The 16052-nt window shown below is 52.3% G+C and overlaps 1 protein-coding gene across 1 annotated transcript in view; it reads right to left on the bottom strand.

The window, feature by feature from the left end:
- VSTM4 (V-set and transmembrane domain containing 4) overlaps positions 1–16052 on the bottom strand; it is an 88163-nt gene that overhangs the window by 50955 nt on the left and 21156 nt on the right. Inside the window, exon 4 of the mRNA XM_012651251.1 lies at positions 8537–8644. Coding sequence (XP_012506705.1) covers positions 8537–8644 — 108 coding nt within the window. The remainder of the gene's footprint in view (positions 1–8536; positions 8645–16052) is intronic.

Genomic DNA, 16052 nt, shown 5'->3' with positions numbered 1-16052 from the left:
TCATTTTTAAGATGTCAATATTTGTAATGCTCTGGAAAGCACAACCTTTGTAACAATTTACGTTTTTTATGAAAAAGTTTAGGTGTTAACAAAAAACAATTAAGAGTGCATAGTTTTATAAATTATTTTAGGAGCTTTGCAAGCAAATATGTTCGAAGCCCACAACTTTGTACTCTAGTTTAACTATCATAATAATCTTGTCATTACTCCTATTTTACAGTGGAGGATGCTGAAGCACAGAGAGGTTAACAAACCTGCCTGAGGTCACACAGCTGATGTGGGGCTGAATTATATCCCCTCCAAAATTTATATGTTGAAGGCCTAACCCCTAGTACTTCAGAATATGACTACATTTGGAGACAGGGTCTTTAAGGAGGTAACAAGGTTAAAATGAGGCCATTAGGGTGGGCCCCAATCCAACATGACTGGTGTCATTAGAGGAAGAGGACATTAGGACACAGACACACACAGGGAAGACCACAGGAGGACACAGGGGGAAGACGGCCACCTACAAAGCCTCAGGAGAAGCCAAGCCATCTGGCACCTTGATCTCTGACTTCCAGCCTCCAGAACTGTGAGAAAATAGGTTTCTGTTGCTAAAGTCGCCCAGCCTGTGGCACCTCACTATGGCACCCCTGCCAGCTAGCACACCTGGGAGGCAACGAGGTTGGGCAGTCTGGCCAGAGCCCTCTTGTGACCATGTCATCCTGTGGTATCTGCAGGGGGTTCGTTCCAGAACGCCCCACCCCAAAGGATACCCCAAACTGGAGATGTTCCAGTCCCTTATGTAAAATAGTGTAGTATTTGCACACAACCTACAGACATCCTCCCGTATACTTTAACACATTGACCGCCACGGGAGCTGTATCTAACTGAGGCTAGTTTTAACCCCAGGGCCTCGTGAAGCAAAACCTTGCAGTTAGTTGGTGAAAATCTTACTTGTTGATGATCTTATTATTACAATTAATATTGACAATTTAATTCTAAACACATGGATTGCATTGCATATAACTCATGCACAGAAAACAATAAAAAATAACAAATTAGAAAGGATTGTTTTGTTTTAATAAAACACCATGGCCCCAGGGAAAACATTTTTTTTCTAATGTGGCAGTCAATGTGTTATATCATGTCTAGATTACTATTATATACCTAATGCAACATAAATACTATGTAAATAGTTGTTGAACTATATTGTCTTCTATTTGTATTGTTATTGTTGTATTTTTATTTATTATTATTATTTTTAATATTTTCCAGCTGCAGTTGGTGGAATCGCAGATGCGCCACCTGTGGATATGGAGAACCGGCTGTGTTCGCCATTCTCAGAGACCCAGGGTGGCTGACATTAGGGCTCCTACAGATGCAGAAACGGCCAGTCCACTGTGCCGCAGCAAGGCGGGGCAGAGCTGGAGCTGAGACCCGGGAGAATCCCCTGAGTGGACCTGTGTTTCGGGAAGTCTAGCCCAGGGGCAGCAGGGCGGGCAGCCTGGGGGGCAGGAGAGCAGCTTCGGGGCTCCCGTTGTGGGCAACTAAGGGCCAGCCTCCCGGTGAGGCCAGGCAGTGCCAGCGTGCAGAGGACACACCCCTGCCAGCACCTGCTGACAGTCCAAGGTCTCAGCCAGGTGTGTGCAGGGCTGGTGGTCCAACTAATAAAGAGAGGTTGCCCACAGGACCGAAAGTGACTCTGGACACCAAAGGTGAGGCTTACGGGCATCCAAGAAATAGAGTTCACCCAAAGGCACCTTAGACGTGCAAAGCATAATCAGCGCTGCTTACACAGGCATGTTAGCCTCGCGTGGCTTGGACTGCCCCAGACGCGGAGACCACGAGGCAAGAGTCCAGTGCCAGTAGCGCAGGTGGGAGCTGAGCCGAGGAAACCCACTGCGGATGGCGGGGACCGGGAAGAGAAGCAGCCCATGAAGGATGCGTGACGGAGCCTGTCCCCACCGTGGGCCGTGGCCTTGCACCCAGGCACGTGGCCTAGAGGCCCTGGCTCCACACAAGGCACCCTCCTGCGCAGAAATAACAACTCAGGGTGCAGCTCTTTTTAAATGGCGGTCTGATGGTCTTTGGAACTTTGAGGCTCTGATAGGAAAGCCTGTTTCTCTCACCTCTCCTGCCAAGCAGCAGCAGGCCCTGGGTCATCCCGCCACCCCCATCTTTTCTCCTCCTCCCGAGCTGGGACCACTGCTCACAGCCCCCAGCGCATGGTCAAACCTCCCAGATGGCATGTCCAGCCTGAAAGGTTTGTCTTCCCCATCTGACCTGTCCCCATCACCACTACCCCCCATCCTACCCGGCCCTGTGACAGGGTTGGCACCCCTAGGGTGAGGCCACCTTCCTCCCATCCCACCCCCTACTCCCTTGCACCCTCTTCTGGCCCCCAGGCCTTGCACAGACCCTGCAACAACAGGACCTGTGGACGTTTCTGCTCCATTCACCGAGTGTTCTCCACTCTCGGCAAGGACTGTGGCAGCCCCGGCACCGCATGAGGTCATCACACTTCACGCACAGTAAGCGCCCAGCAGCATTTGCAGAGTGTAGGACCGCGGTGTCCTCCCCACCTCCCGCGGGCCCAGCACGGGCAGGGAGCCCTGCAGCCTGGAAAGCGGCACCTGCCTTCAGGGTCCAGCCCACGCCCCCCGCCTGCATCTCCCCGGGGAGAGACAGGACCAGGGCGGCTGCGCCCCTTCCTACGCACAGCCCCGTGCTCTCGCCATGCCAGGCCTCAGAGCCCAGCCCCTCCAAACAGTCCTGCCTCGACAGCTTTCCAGGCCAGCACAATTACAGGGAAGGACCGCGTCTCAGTCACCGGGGGGAGCTGAGAAGGAGAAGCAAGTCCTCTGACTCCTGCTCCCCTCGTGCAAAGGGCCATTTAGTGGCCACATCTTCGGTGAAAAGCGCCAGCACGTGGAGCCGTCTGTCCGGAGACCCGCTGTCCCGTGTGGCAGTCGAGAGCCCCAGGCAGGCATCCAGCCCTCAGAATGTGTCAAATCCAAACTGGGGCGTGCAGGAAGTGTGAGATCGCGCCCCGGAGGACGAGATCACACCTCAGTAGGAAAAAAGGGATGCAACCCATCTCGTCCATAAGCTTTATATGCTGATACTGACTTAAATGATATTTTGGATATGGTGGGTTAAATAAAAGATATTAAAATTAATTTCACATGTTTTCTTTTACCTTAACACGACTACTAAAAAACAGTCAGATGACACCTGTGGCTCACTCTGTATGTCTAGTGGGACGGCATGCACTGAGCCGCCAGGCTGCCATGGTGATGGGGCCCAGGAAAGGTGAACCCCACACACGACAGGGGGCCCCTGGAGCTGCCCACGCCCAGGGCAGGAAAGGTCTCCACAGCCCCAAGAGGTAACCCTCGTCCCACGCTACAGCGAGAAGATCTGGGGGCTCGGAACGTAATTTGGGGTCTCAAAAGACCCGCCTTGTAAATAAGGGAGCGTGAATCTAGGCTCTAAGTCCAGTACTTTGTTTACCAGGCTACGAGGCTGACGAGCCCCGCAAAGGAGAGATGGGAGCCCACGGGCCCACTAGAGGGACAGCTGCGCACGCCGGCACATGCCGAGGAGCCAGGGAGAGCACCGGCTGCATGCGATGAGCCCTTCGTCCTCGCCAAGGCCAGGGTCGTCCTCAGCCGCCCCTCGTCCATGGCTGCCCATTCTGTGCTTTGTGCTCCCTCCCCCTGAGTCTGGCTGTGAGGGGACACAGCCCCCAGACCCCTCTTCTTGTCCCTCAGGAAGAAAAGGCCTCAGGTCCTTTGGTTCATCCTCAGGGCAGCAGAGAGTGGCTCTCAGCGGGGGAGGGACGGGCGCGCAACAAGCCTCAGGCAGCCTCTTCATGGAGCGCAAACTGAACAGCGAGGAACTCACACACTCGAGTACAATTACAAAGTGGTTGGGCAACTCCTCTTCCTGCGTGGCTCCAGGGTGCCTTAGCAAACGTACTTTTTTTTTTTTTTTTTAATTAACTGAATCTTTTTTTTTTTATTTCAGCATATTATGGGGGTACAGATGATTAGGTTACGTATGCACCTCCGGGGGAATGGACACACTTGAAGCTCGGACCTGGGGGGGATGGAGGGCAAGGGCATCATACGTAACCTAGAAAACCTACTTTCAAAAGCTCAGACACAGGAGGCCGGAGGATTGCTGGGGCCGCCCCGAAGCAGCAAGTCTGGACTAATTCCAAAGAAGCAAGGCCTCTGGAAACCAGTGTGCTTGAGGAACCGCTAGAATAACTCAGGGCTGGGCCCTGGGCCACCAGGATTGGTGCCTTCCAGGGTGACTCAGAGCTGCAAAGGCCCTGGGATGAGGTTCTGGGCACGGCCGGCACGACGAAGGGCAGGGACGGAGATTCACGGCTCGGGAGGGGAGGTGGGAAGCATGTTTGTGCTTGGCAGGCAACACGTGGGTGCAATTAACCCGCGCTCACGTGAACACTCAGCCCTCGGAAACAAAGCAGCGCCAGGCCTGGGGGGAGGCCTGGGCAGCAGGAAGGCTGAGAACGAAGAGGGACTGGCCTGCGGCTCCCTGGCTTGCAGAAGGGGCTGTATTTATCTCAGGGTCCCGCTGGGGCTCGTATCAGGAGTGGGGCCAGCTACCCTGACTCCTCTCTCCAGGCAGATGTTGCTGCGGGAGCTGGAGAGCAGGGCTGGGCTCAGCCCTCTCGTGCACACGGGTGTGAGCAGCCCATAAGCCTTGACGCCCTGCGGCCCCCACGCAGGCGGGGGGGCTGGCTTTCCTACACGTGGTCAGGACGCAGGAGCCCCAACAAACACATATCTTCACAGAACATCTAGAAACCGTCAATACAGCAAGGGGCTCCTAGTAAGGCCAGGGCCCTCCTTGAACCAAGCTCTGCTCTCGGTGTGTTTGCCTAATTATGTGCTTTCTAGTTCCCATCCAGATGACACGAGTTTGTTACAGTGCGGTGCCTTGAATGGGAGAGTATGCTCTATGTGAGTTGTAAGCGTGTTCCTGGGTTTCAGTGTTGTCATGAGGATCACATGGCCTGGCCCACAGATGCCTGACTGCCCCCAAGGACAGCATGACCACCTGCAGCTGACCCACAAAAGCAGCAGCCTCCGGGGATGCAGCCTGCTGTGGAGGGATGTGCCCTGTCCCTGCTGTCACTCTGGCGCCTGCTGGAACCACTACTTTGGAATCGCTACCCATGTCCCAACCCCCTTTCATCCAGCCTAGGCACAGACAGTGCATGCTCCTCGGGAACTAGCTGGTTGCCAGGGTAACGGCCCAGCACCACCATCCTCAGGCCCCTCAGTGGTCACGACTTCCTTGCCATCATCCCCCTGCCCTCGGTCTTGGCTTCCCTCATGACTTTCTTTAACCAGTAGAATGTAAGAGAGTGACTGAGCCAGCGTCCAGTCTTGGCAACACGGAGCCTACAGCCACCAAGTAGGCAGATCTGGCTGCCCTGCTGGTAAGACACAGGGAGGGAAAGAGATGTCACCAGCCCTGCTGTCCCATCCATCTCAGAGATGGGCAGTGCCACTCCTGGAGGCGATGGCCCATCTGTGCCAGTCAGTGCTTGTCCCTGTCCCAGGCATAGCGAGTCCTCCTGTACATAAACTTGTGCTCATTTAGCCTCTATTTCAAGTGTCATAATAATGGATTAGTATTTTTCTCTGAAATTCACACCTATTCCAAAGAAGAGGCGCAATCCTAAAATCTGTCATATTGTGTTATAAATTACTTTCCTTTTATTTCTCCTTTAATTGTAGAGCATTAAATTGATTTGGGAGTACAGGTAGTAGTAGTGAAGTCATTTCAAAATATTTGTTTTAAAAGTGGAGTGCGCGTGGGATAGAGGTCAGAAGAGCTGGCTCTAAGGCCTCGCTACTCCGTGTGGCCTCACACAGCCACAGAGCCGGAGGGAAATGCGGGCTGGCAGGACGCCCCGGCCCACAGGGTCAGAAGCTGCATCTGCGCAGGTTCCCGGGGGGACAGCCTGCTCCCGAAGGATTGGCAGCGCTGCTCTCAGGCTCCTGGGCCCAGCTGAGGGGGACCCCAAGGCCCATCACGCACAGTCCTCCATCCTTGGCCCCACAGGGTGGCTGGGAGGCGCCTGGCTCCTAGGGCCGTGCGGGGCAGCACCTGCCCTGCAGGATGGCCCTGAGCCTTCCCACGGGACTTGCACCAGACCACAGCCAGGGCCCCGGGAGCTGCAGGTGCTGGGTGGAGCTGTTTGGGAGGAACCTCAGCAACAACTGTCATGGAAGGATGAAGAAAAATTCCTTCAACAAGGTTGGCCTCCATGGCAGACGTTTCCTGAATTGAAACGTGAGGCTTGGAAGGAAGCTGGGCTTGAATCAGGCCTCTGCCCCCGCCTGGTTTCAGGACTCTGTTGAGCTCCTCAGCTGTGTTCTCTGTGAAATGGAGCCATCCGGGCTGTCGTCCAGGAATGCATAGAACATGCAGGAGCCAGCACGGGGCCTGGCCCGCAGCAGGTGCGGATGGAGTCCTGGACAGCTGGGGGCCTTCAGCGCCGTGCACAGACACGACAAGGCCATCTGGGCCCTCTTACTCCCGCATGGGACAAGGCAGCTGGCATCCCCATTCTCAGGAGGCTCTCTGTGGGGCCTGAAGGAGGACATTGGGTACTTCTGTGTGCCCCAGTCTGCCCTTCTGGGCCTTGCTTTGCTTCCCTGGCCCTGCCCAGGGCCCGGTGGGGCCTGTAGCTCAAGTCAGACTCTCCAGCATACCCCTGAGCCCAGGCAAAAGTGCTGTCAGAGCACACCCGGCTTGGAAACTGCCTATGTGGCTTCCACACTCCAACCGTTCAGAGCAAAGCAGCTGGAAAACAAACCCATTTGCCCACCATGTGCTGAGCATCTGTCACGAGCCAGATTCCAAGGAGGATGGATCAAATGTGTGGTCCCTGCCCTGCACGCTCTTGAAGGGAGGCCCATGCCAATGCATGTGTGCAATGAGCCATGAGGGGGAAGGTTCCGGAGCTGGCTTAGCAGGACAGCACAGAGACACGCAAAGAGGCTGGCAGGAAGGGCACAGGCTCCAGAGGGAGAGACCTGGGCTGCATCGGCCCCATGGCATGGTGCCCAGTATGCAGGAGTTCTCTGCTGCCCCTCTGGACCCCTGTCCACCCTTGCCCTCCCTGCTTGGGCCCCTGGAGGCTGGCCTCTGTGCCTCTGTGCTCCCCTGCCCTCTGACTTCTGGTGGGAGATCTGAGTGGGGAAGAGAGAGGCTGAGGAATGCACGATCCTGACTCCCTCCCCACCAACTCCCCCTTCTAAGGCCCCTGCTGGCAACACCTCCCTAAGCTGCAGCTCTCGCACATTCAGGAACCTCTCCTCCCCTTGTCCCTTAAGGTCTAGGCTGGAAACAGCTTCCTGTCGGTGCTCATCCCTGGATGTGTGTCTTCCTTTCCTGGTCCCTTAACCTTGCCCGTACCTCTGGGGAGAATCCCCTCCCTAAACGCTGCCCAGAGTCCCTGTTGGAGTGGCCCCTCAAGCAGAGATGACCACATCTAACACTTCCAAGCTCCAAGACCTCGGGCTAATAGTGATTATTATGCACAATTATAACCATATGTCAACATCAATACGGGATGTTTACTAGGAGCCAGAATGTCTTAAAGGTTTTGAACATCTGTCTGTTGGTAACTTAGACCTCACAACACCCCTGAGGCTGAGAGCCACTGTTTCCCGTGTCTCAGGTGAGGAAGAAGAGGCAGAGAGGGCGTGTTGTCCGCAGTAAGCAAGGGGGTGCCGTGGAACCACCGTCAGTCCAATTCCAGAGCTCGGCTCTTATCCCGGTCATCAGCAGGAGTGACAGTGTCCCTGGCTGTTTTGGAGATTCTGAAGGGGGGATGCAGGGAGGGCTCTCAGAGGAGACCACCACCAAGAGGTCTGCACATGCGACATGGAGGCTTGAGGAGAGGTGGGGACTCGCGAGAAAGCAGGCAGCATTCACAGGGAGGTGACAGTCAGGAGAACCGCCGGGCTGAGAAAGACGGCGTAGGCAGGAAGGGGCTGAGGACAGACTCCAGGGAAACAGGGACACTGGCAAGGAAGGAGATGGAGGGGCACTCAGACTGGACAGGGAAAGAAGGGAAGGGGCGCTTTCCAAGTCCTGCCTGCCTGCCAGGCGGACACTCCCGGGAACGTTCCACCTGACGAAGGGGTGTCGATCCCGGTTCATAAATTCAGAACGGCTCAGGAACTTGTCCAAAAGCTCTCACGTGGCAGAGCCATAATTCAACCCCAGGCTCATCGGACACCACAGACTCTTTGGGGAGAATAAGAGCAGGAAGGGGCCGCAGGGACCCAAGACGGGTTTCTGTCAACAGCGGCCACGGTGTCTTTGAGCAGAGGCTAAGGAAACACATCTGCCGGCTCGCTGCGCTCAGCACTCACAGGTAAATAACCCCTGACTCACGATGTACTTTTCCACCAAGGTGGTATTTTGCGTGGCACCTTCCGCCTGTCTGTGGTCGGGCTGTGCTCGCATCCCAGACATGACCTTATCGTTTTCTTACCTCTGGATTTCCTCTTGCTAAACACAGACTGCCAGACGATGGCCAACAGGAAGAGCAGGATGCTGAGGATCCCGAGGCAGCACACGAGGGCGGCGTACATGTAGAGATCTGAAAGGCAAGGGCACGCGGCTCAGCCTCGCGGGGCCACCGGCGGGGGCGGGTGCCGGCGCAGAGACCGTCAGAAACGGGAAATTGGACGTCCCGATACTGCAGCAATCGGGGTCCTGTGTAGCGGTGAAGGGACAGACACAGATCAGTGAAACAGCACAGACGGCCCAGAAATAGACCCACACGAGTACGCTCAATTGATTATTGACAGAAGTGCAAAAGCGATTCGGTGGCGGAAAGACAGCGTCCTCCATCAGTGGTGCTGGAGCAAGTGGACTTTCACTGGCAAAAAATAAAATTAAACCTCACACATTACACAAAAATTGACTCAAACGGAACCACAAAGCTAAATGTAAAATGTAAACTAAAAAACTCTTAGGAAAAACAGAAGAATCCTGGGGATCTAGGACGAGGCGCAGAGTTCTTAGACCTGACCCCGGAAGCACCGTCCACATAAGTAAAACGTGAGAAATTTGATTTAATCAAAATTAAAAACTTTTGTTCTGTAAACCATATAAAGAGGATGAAAAATCAAGCTACAGACCAGAAGAAAATATTTGGAAACCACATATCCAACAAAGATTAGTACCTAAAATATAAAGACTCTCAACATTCAACAGTAAAAAATAAACCAACGATCTTATTAGAAAAATGGGCAAAACATACGGAGACATTTCACCAAAAAGGATATACAGGCAGCAAATAAGCACATGAGAAAATCTTAAATTTCCTTAGCCATGAGAGAAATGCGAAAATATCCCACACACCTTTCGGAATGGCTAAAATAAAAAATTGTGTCAACACCAAATGCTGGCAAGGATGTGGATAAACTGGGTCACGCAGAGGTGGCTAGTGGGAATGTGAAATGGTACGGCCACTTTGGAAAACAGTCTGGAAGTTTCTTAAAAGACAATCCTGTAACTACCATTCAGCCCTGCATCGGCTCTCTGGGGCACTTGTCCCAGAGAAATGTCAGCTCGAGTTCTCACAGAAACCCGTACATGTATGTTGCCAGTGAAACCACGTATATTAAAGTAATGCAGGCCCGTAAGGCAAGACTGTGGCAGAAGTCTGATTTCTACGGAAGAGGCATAGCTAAAAGTTACCCGCCACTGTTTCATCGCTTGCCTTCCTGCAATTGTTTACCGCCTAGGAGTCATGTACTCCTGACTGTCGTACGATTTGTAATTGCCCCTACGATAACATCACTGCTATAAACCTAAGACTGGTCTTTGAGATGTTTCCCAGACTTCGCACGCAGGGAGCCGGCTGACCCCAACCACAGCAGTGGCCGTGTGGGGGAACTGACTCAACAGGTCCTGTGACCCTCTAACCAAGAACTCAGCCCAGAAGACAATTTCTGCTTCCCCAACCCTATGAGTTCATCCCCAGCCAATGAGCAGACCCCATTCCCTAGCCCTTTGTCTGCCAAATTACCTTTAAAATCGCTGGCCCCAACATTCTCAGGAGATGAATCTGAAAAATTCCTCTCATATCCTAGTTTGGTGCCTTGCGACATTAAACTCTTTCTCTGCTGCCCCCGCTGTCTCAATGCATTGGCCTCCTCTTGCGCATTGGGCGAAGAAGCCGGTTGTGCAGTAACAAGAGTGGCTTTATTCATGATGGCCCAACACGGATACAACCCCGATGTCCTTGAACAGGCGATCGATGAAACAAAGTGTGGTATGTCCACACTGTGGCATACTCGGCAATGAAAAGAACAAACTACTGACACACACAACAACCTGGATGACCCTCTAGAGAATTATGCTGCATGAAAAAAAGGGATCCACAAAGGTTATACACTGTATGATTTCATTTATGTAACATTCTCAAAATGGCAAAAGTACAGATATAGAGAGCAGATTAGTGTGGTTGCCAGGGGTTCGGGAGGGGCTGGGGATGGAGGAAAACGAGTTTGGCCGGAAGGGCCCCTTGTAGTGACAGAGAAGTTCCGCCCTTGACTGCGCAGTGTCTGTGTCCCGGTTGTGAACTGTACCACAGCTTTGCGAGACTCTGTTGCGGAGAGATGTCAGGTAAAGGACACAGGCAGGTACACGGATCTCTCTGTACAATTGCTGAGAAATGGATGTGCATCTATAATGACTTCAAAATAAAAAGTTTTTTAAATCTCAATAGCTAAGCCCTGTTCATATACGTACATTTCTTAAATTCAATTTTATCAGTGATCTGATCCATTAAATGCCACAACGGCGCAGAAAGCGGAAAGGGAAGCCAAAGCATTATTTCAGTCTTCTAGGAAGCAAACTGCTGCAGATGTTTGAACTTAGCAAAAGCGTTTCTCTGCTGACTTAAATTTCTTCAGCCAATAGACACTTAATTATCGGCCACGTTCAGTCCTCTCCTAAGTACAAGAAATAAAGACGAACATGCAAAGGTTTTCCCTACAAGACATCAGAGGACTACGTGGTAACTGCAACAATAGGAACATGTGCCCCATCCTAGGGACACACGGATGGACTCAGCCCAGCCTGGGCAGGCGGAGGGGCTTCCGAGAGAACAGAGCTCCGCACTGAGCTGTGTGTAAACTAACACAAAATACAAAAATGTACAGGGGAAAAAGTCATCAGCCATCCCATCGCCCTGAGGTCACTACTGTTAACATTTGGTGTACTTTATAATTTTAATGCATGTATTTTTAAATTGAGATCAGACAGTTATACATCTTGCTTTTTATTTATCTCATTTTCTCAGTAAGTTCTTTTCAGAAAATGATTCTGAATCATTTTTAAAAATATGATAAAAGTTAATCATATTAGTATACCATCAGTGATTTAACAATCCCTTACTATTGACTACTCAAAGTATTTCTACCTGTTCCCCATAATAAATAATTCCATGATGACCATTCATAAACTTAAACCTTAATGCACCTCTCACGGTATGTCCTTGAGATTAAGTTCCCAGAAGCGGAGTTGCTGAGTTAACAGGAATGCACCTTTATAAAGCCCTCGGGATGTGGAGAAGCAGTTAGTTAAGTGCTCAAGCTGAAAAAGCAAGCTGCTGGGTGTGCCAGCTCCCACAGCAAGCCTGGAGGAGCAGGCTGGGCATCAGGTCAGTGAGAGAGAAGGGAGAATGGGATGGAATCAGACACTTTGACTCTCCTTTCCCCGGTCCGGGCCCCAGGGAGGCCCACTGCAGCTTCAGCCTCTGGAGTGCACGAGCTTCTCCTGCGTTCAGGAGGTCAACATTTTTACCTAAGCTAGCTCGAGCAGGGTTCTGCTTCTGGTGACGCATAAGGCTGAGCTAAAATTAGAATAAGTAGAGAGTGCTGTAGGACAGGCTGCAGGTGATCACCTGCACTAGTATTTCAGGGATCAGGGAGGGAAGGTCTCCTACAAAGGGATCCGGGGCTGGTCATGGAAGCAGAGAGGACTGGAGGGAGGGTTCTAGAAGCCAAGAGTAAAGCATTGCAAGAGGGTTTCTTTGTTGGCTTCCCTTTCAGGAAACCCCGGTTGTTGGGGAGTTCTTGGGGGGAGGCCCTTCGGGGGGCTGCTGGCGGCAGAGCTGGATGAGGGCGGTCGGGGAGCGATGGGCTATGAAGAGCTGAGACAGAAATAGAGAAAACTCTCTTGTATGTCTAAAATTAAAACTGCTTCCTTTGTAGATACCTGTGTTCTAATGTGTGGGCTTTGTAGGTTAGCAGGGTGGAGCGTTCCGTGAGAGGTCAGAGTTAGAACAGAGGCTTGGGCCTCCATTTAAACTACGTGAAACTCAGCAATGGGACTCCTGGATTCTGGACAAGACACTTGTTGACAGACTGGGGGGCAGAGCAGAGTTCACGGACCAGGACTCGGACAGGACACTAGGATGCAGGACTGGCCAGAAAACGGCCAACACATGGCCCGCCCGGATCCATGCACGGTTGAGCAAACTGCTCCAGGACAGGGTCGCAGAGCCCTTCCTGGCAGAAGAGGACGGCAAACAACATGGTCGTGTTGCCAGACAGACGGGATGTGGCAGACAGACAGGGCAGGGGGACGCAACATCCGCCTCGAAGGGGTGGCAGATGTCAGCCCAGAGACCAAAAGGCAGGACAATTTGGCTCCAGTCCCATTCTCGGAATGGAGAGGAAAACCGTCTACAAAGGTTTCCGTGCGCTGGAGCAGAGCAGCCTGATCCGGGCACGCCTCTTCATCGGAACTCGTTCCTTGATTTCAGGACTGCAGGAACCCCGGAGGGACTCGGTTGCAGGCGACAACCGCGCTGCGGCCGGCCATTCTCCCCAGGTGCCCCAGCAGCACGCTGCGGGCATCCGGGCCCCGCTCTGCCCAGGCAGCCGGCCAGGGCCCTCACATGGGTTCGGATCGCAGCCTCCTCAGCCTGGCACAAAGGGGGCTCCACAGGCAGCTGTGGCTACAGAACCATAAAACATCTGGCCAGTCTGGAAGGCACAGCTGCCCTGCCCAGCACATAGGCCTTCGGGTTGTGACGCTGGCCGGTAGGCCCCTCCCGCCTGCCTGTGGGTCCCACACACACAGGAACAGTCGTGGCCGCTCTGTTGTGTTTCTGAAGCTACGAGAACCTTAAAAAGTGTCACCTTGCAGGAGGAGAAAATCCCAGAAAGAACATTCGAGTTTCCCTCGATGGGGCAGCAACAGTATCCCAAAGTTCTGATATTTTTCCTTCTATTCCAAGCACTCCTTTCACTGCATAAGGACAACCACCCTGCTGTGTCTACTCGAAGCACTGACTCCACCTCCCTGGTGTTCTCTGGGAACAAAGGCTAAACCCTGAGCCACTGAAGCCAGGGTCACCTTCTGCCATGTCAGCTGGTGCAAAGCCGCACCATGCCTCAGCCTGTTCTCAGGCTGGAAGGCTGGCTTGGTGTTGCTGTATCTTCCAACTTGTCCTTCAACTTTTTATGCAAAACTCTCTCTAATTATGTATGTTGGCTCTGAAGTTTTAAAACTGACCCCAGGCCAAACAACGCTTGCCAGAGGGCTAAAGCCAAATCTTCAGGCCCAAATTTAAGAAAACATCTGCACTTAACTGAATCTGGAGTTAGCTTTTAAAATACCATATATTACTGCACACCCACCATAATTGCAGAAATCGTGTTACATTCCCTGAATTCATTTGAAGTCTTTTGCCATTGGACCTCCAAAGGATGCCATTTTTGCACTAAAGCGCAAGCAGCCACGCAGACAACACCCAGGCCTCCCTGAAGCAGGTGCAGAGCTGGCAGGCTGGAGTGGCTGCCCGCGCGGCAGAGAGGCCAAGGCAGGGGCGCCCAATGCTGGTGTGCCAGCTCCCACCCTCCCAGACAACACAGCCAAGCCAGGGCAGGCAGCACCTGTTGCCTGGCAACCCGGATTCCGGCAGGGGTATTCAGCGCTGCTTTGAAACAGGGTGACCCCTGCATTCCTCAGCATAATCAAGGAGCCCCACTTCCCCCCACCACCGGATGAAGAGAGATATCGTCAGTTCTATACATTTCCAGGGCAAATGCAAAAGCCTAGAAGACGGAAGTTTTCTGGAGATAAAACTCTGCTTCCTGCTGCTATTTTTTATCCAGCCCATAACAGCATCTTGCTCAGGGTGAAATACCTGAGCGATAGTCCTGAGGGATTTTAACTCACTCCGGCATCTCACAAAGAGGCCTGACCATCAATGCCTCCTTTGTGCAGTGGGCTCGGGGCCAGGCGAGCGGCCCCAGGAGGATGGCTATCCGTCCGCAATCCCCGCTGCACTCTCCCAGGCAGGAACAAAAGGGCAAAAGGCCTGGGATCATGTGCCAGGGAGTTTCAACTGTACCCCTAACCTCGCCAAAGCCGTGGCTGGGTTAAAAAAGCAAAACACGCGGATGTTGCTGCTGCAGCTGCCGTTGCCAAAATCATAGGAAAAGATGGCTTTGGAAACAGCTGCTGTGAGCAAGCATTGCACACGGCGAGAAAACCAGTTCTGCTCTTTGAAGGGACCCGATTCCCTCTGCTGAGCAGACGGCACACGCCGGGCTACGGTCTTCACGTAGACAGTCAGGTCAGGAGAAACCCTGACGTTCCACAGCTACACGTGAATTATAAAATATTATTAATTATACAGAGTGCTTCAGAGACACTGGTGATGCTGCAGGTTTGGTGGGACTAAGTGCCAAAATCCTTCCAAATACATAAATTTTTGCTTTTTGTACCACGGTATTTTCAAAATACGATCCTCAGACCACTTGCCTAGGAATCTCCTCTGCCCCTGAGAAAGTGCAAATTCTTCGATCCCTTCTTAATGTAATAATCAGAACCTCAGGAGCTGCAGCCCAGGGTCTCCCTGGGAGATTTGTATGCATCTGGTGATGCACAGGGCTCCGGCTGTCACATCCCGGTGACATCCCTATCCTTAGGGACACCCAGGTTGTCTTCATAACCCCATCCTCTCACAGTGCCTGGACTCGGGGCAGCTCCAGAGACATGGGGTAGAAACCAGTGAGGGTTGCTCAGTATTACTAAACATCAACGAGAAGGTCAACCTTGCTTTCAGTGCTGCTTCACTCCATGAGGAGTTAAGTCGCTTTCATCTCTTTGCCAACAGGTAGGCATCTCAGGGAACTGGGGATTATTTGCTAGAAGATCACTAAACAAAGAAAAAAGCAGCTACAAAGCGTATAGAAGAAAAGTCAGGGAATACAAAGAATCATTGCTGGCGTAAAGTGCAATCTGAGGAACAAAATATATGACCATAAAACTAAGCAATCCTAGTGGCCCACACGGGTGACACCTTATGGTTTGCAAATGATGTTCGCAATTAAAAATTACATTTTTCTAAGAAAGAAAGTGCTTCAACCCACTGCTTTATAACCAGTTATCGGAGGAGGTGGGCTTGAATGCAAGTGCTCTTCCTCTGAGGTAGGCCCTCCTTCTGCCAGACACCCGCTGGGTTAACAAAGGGTGACGGTGACACCCCAAGGCATGCGCGTCTCCTGAGATGCTTTTGGCTAGATCATTCTTCCTTAATAAATACCATGCCTTCACAAGACATAATCCGCCCAAAGTTGCTGACCACCTCTTAACATTAACGGTCTCTCACTGATCAAAGGCTCTGCCTGAGAACACACAGAGTAAATTCTCTCACTGCTTATGGTTCACAATCCTCACTCATTTTACGGTAGTAATTTCTCTGACCTTTCCTTACTCCAAGGCAGGGTTTTTCGACCTCGGCACTCTTGACATTTGCAGCCGAAATTCCTTGCTGTGGGGACTACCATGTACGCTGTGGGAAGTTTAACATCATACCTGTGCCCTAGCCACTAGATGCTGGGAATATCCCCGCACAGTTGTGGCAACAAAAATATATCCAGACAGTGACAAATGTCCCCTGGAGCGGCAAAATCACCCCCTGCTGAGAACCCTTGCTCTAGGGCCCAAACCTGAGTGTGCAGCAGAATCACCTGGAG

The sequence above is a fragment of the Propithecus coquereli genome, unplaced genomic scaffold (assembly GCF_000956105.1).
Source record: "Propithecus coquereli isolate 6110/MARCELLA unplaced genomic scaffold, Pcoq_1.0 Scaffold351, whole genome shotgun sequence".
NCBI classification, from domain to species: domain Eukaryota; kingdom Metazoa; phylum Chordata; class Mammalia; order Primates; family Indriidae; genus Propithecus; species Propithecus coquereli.
The sequence above is the reverse complement of the archived record's forward strand: the minus strand, read 5'-3'. Positions and strand labels throughout refer to the sequence as shown.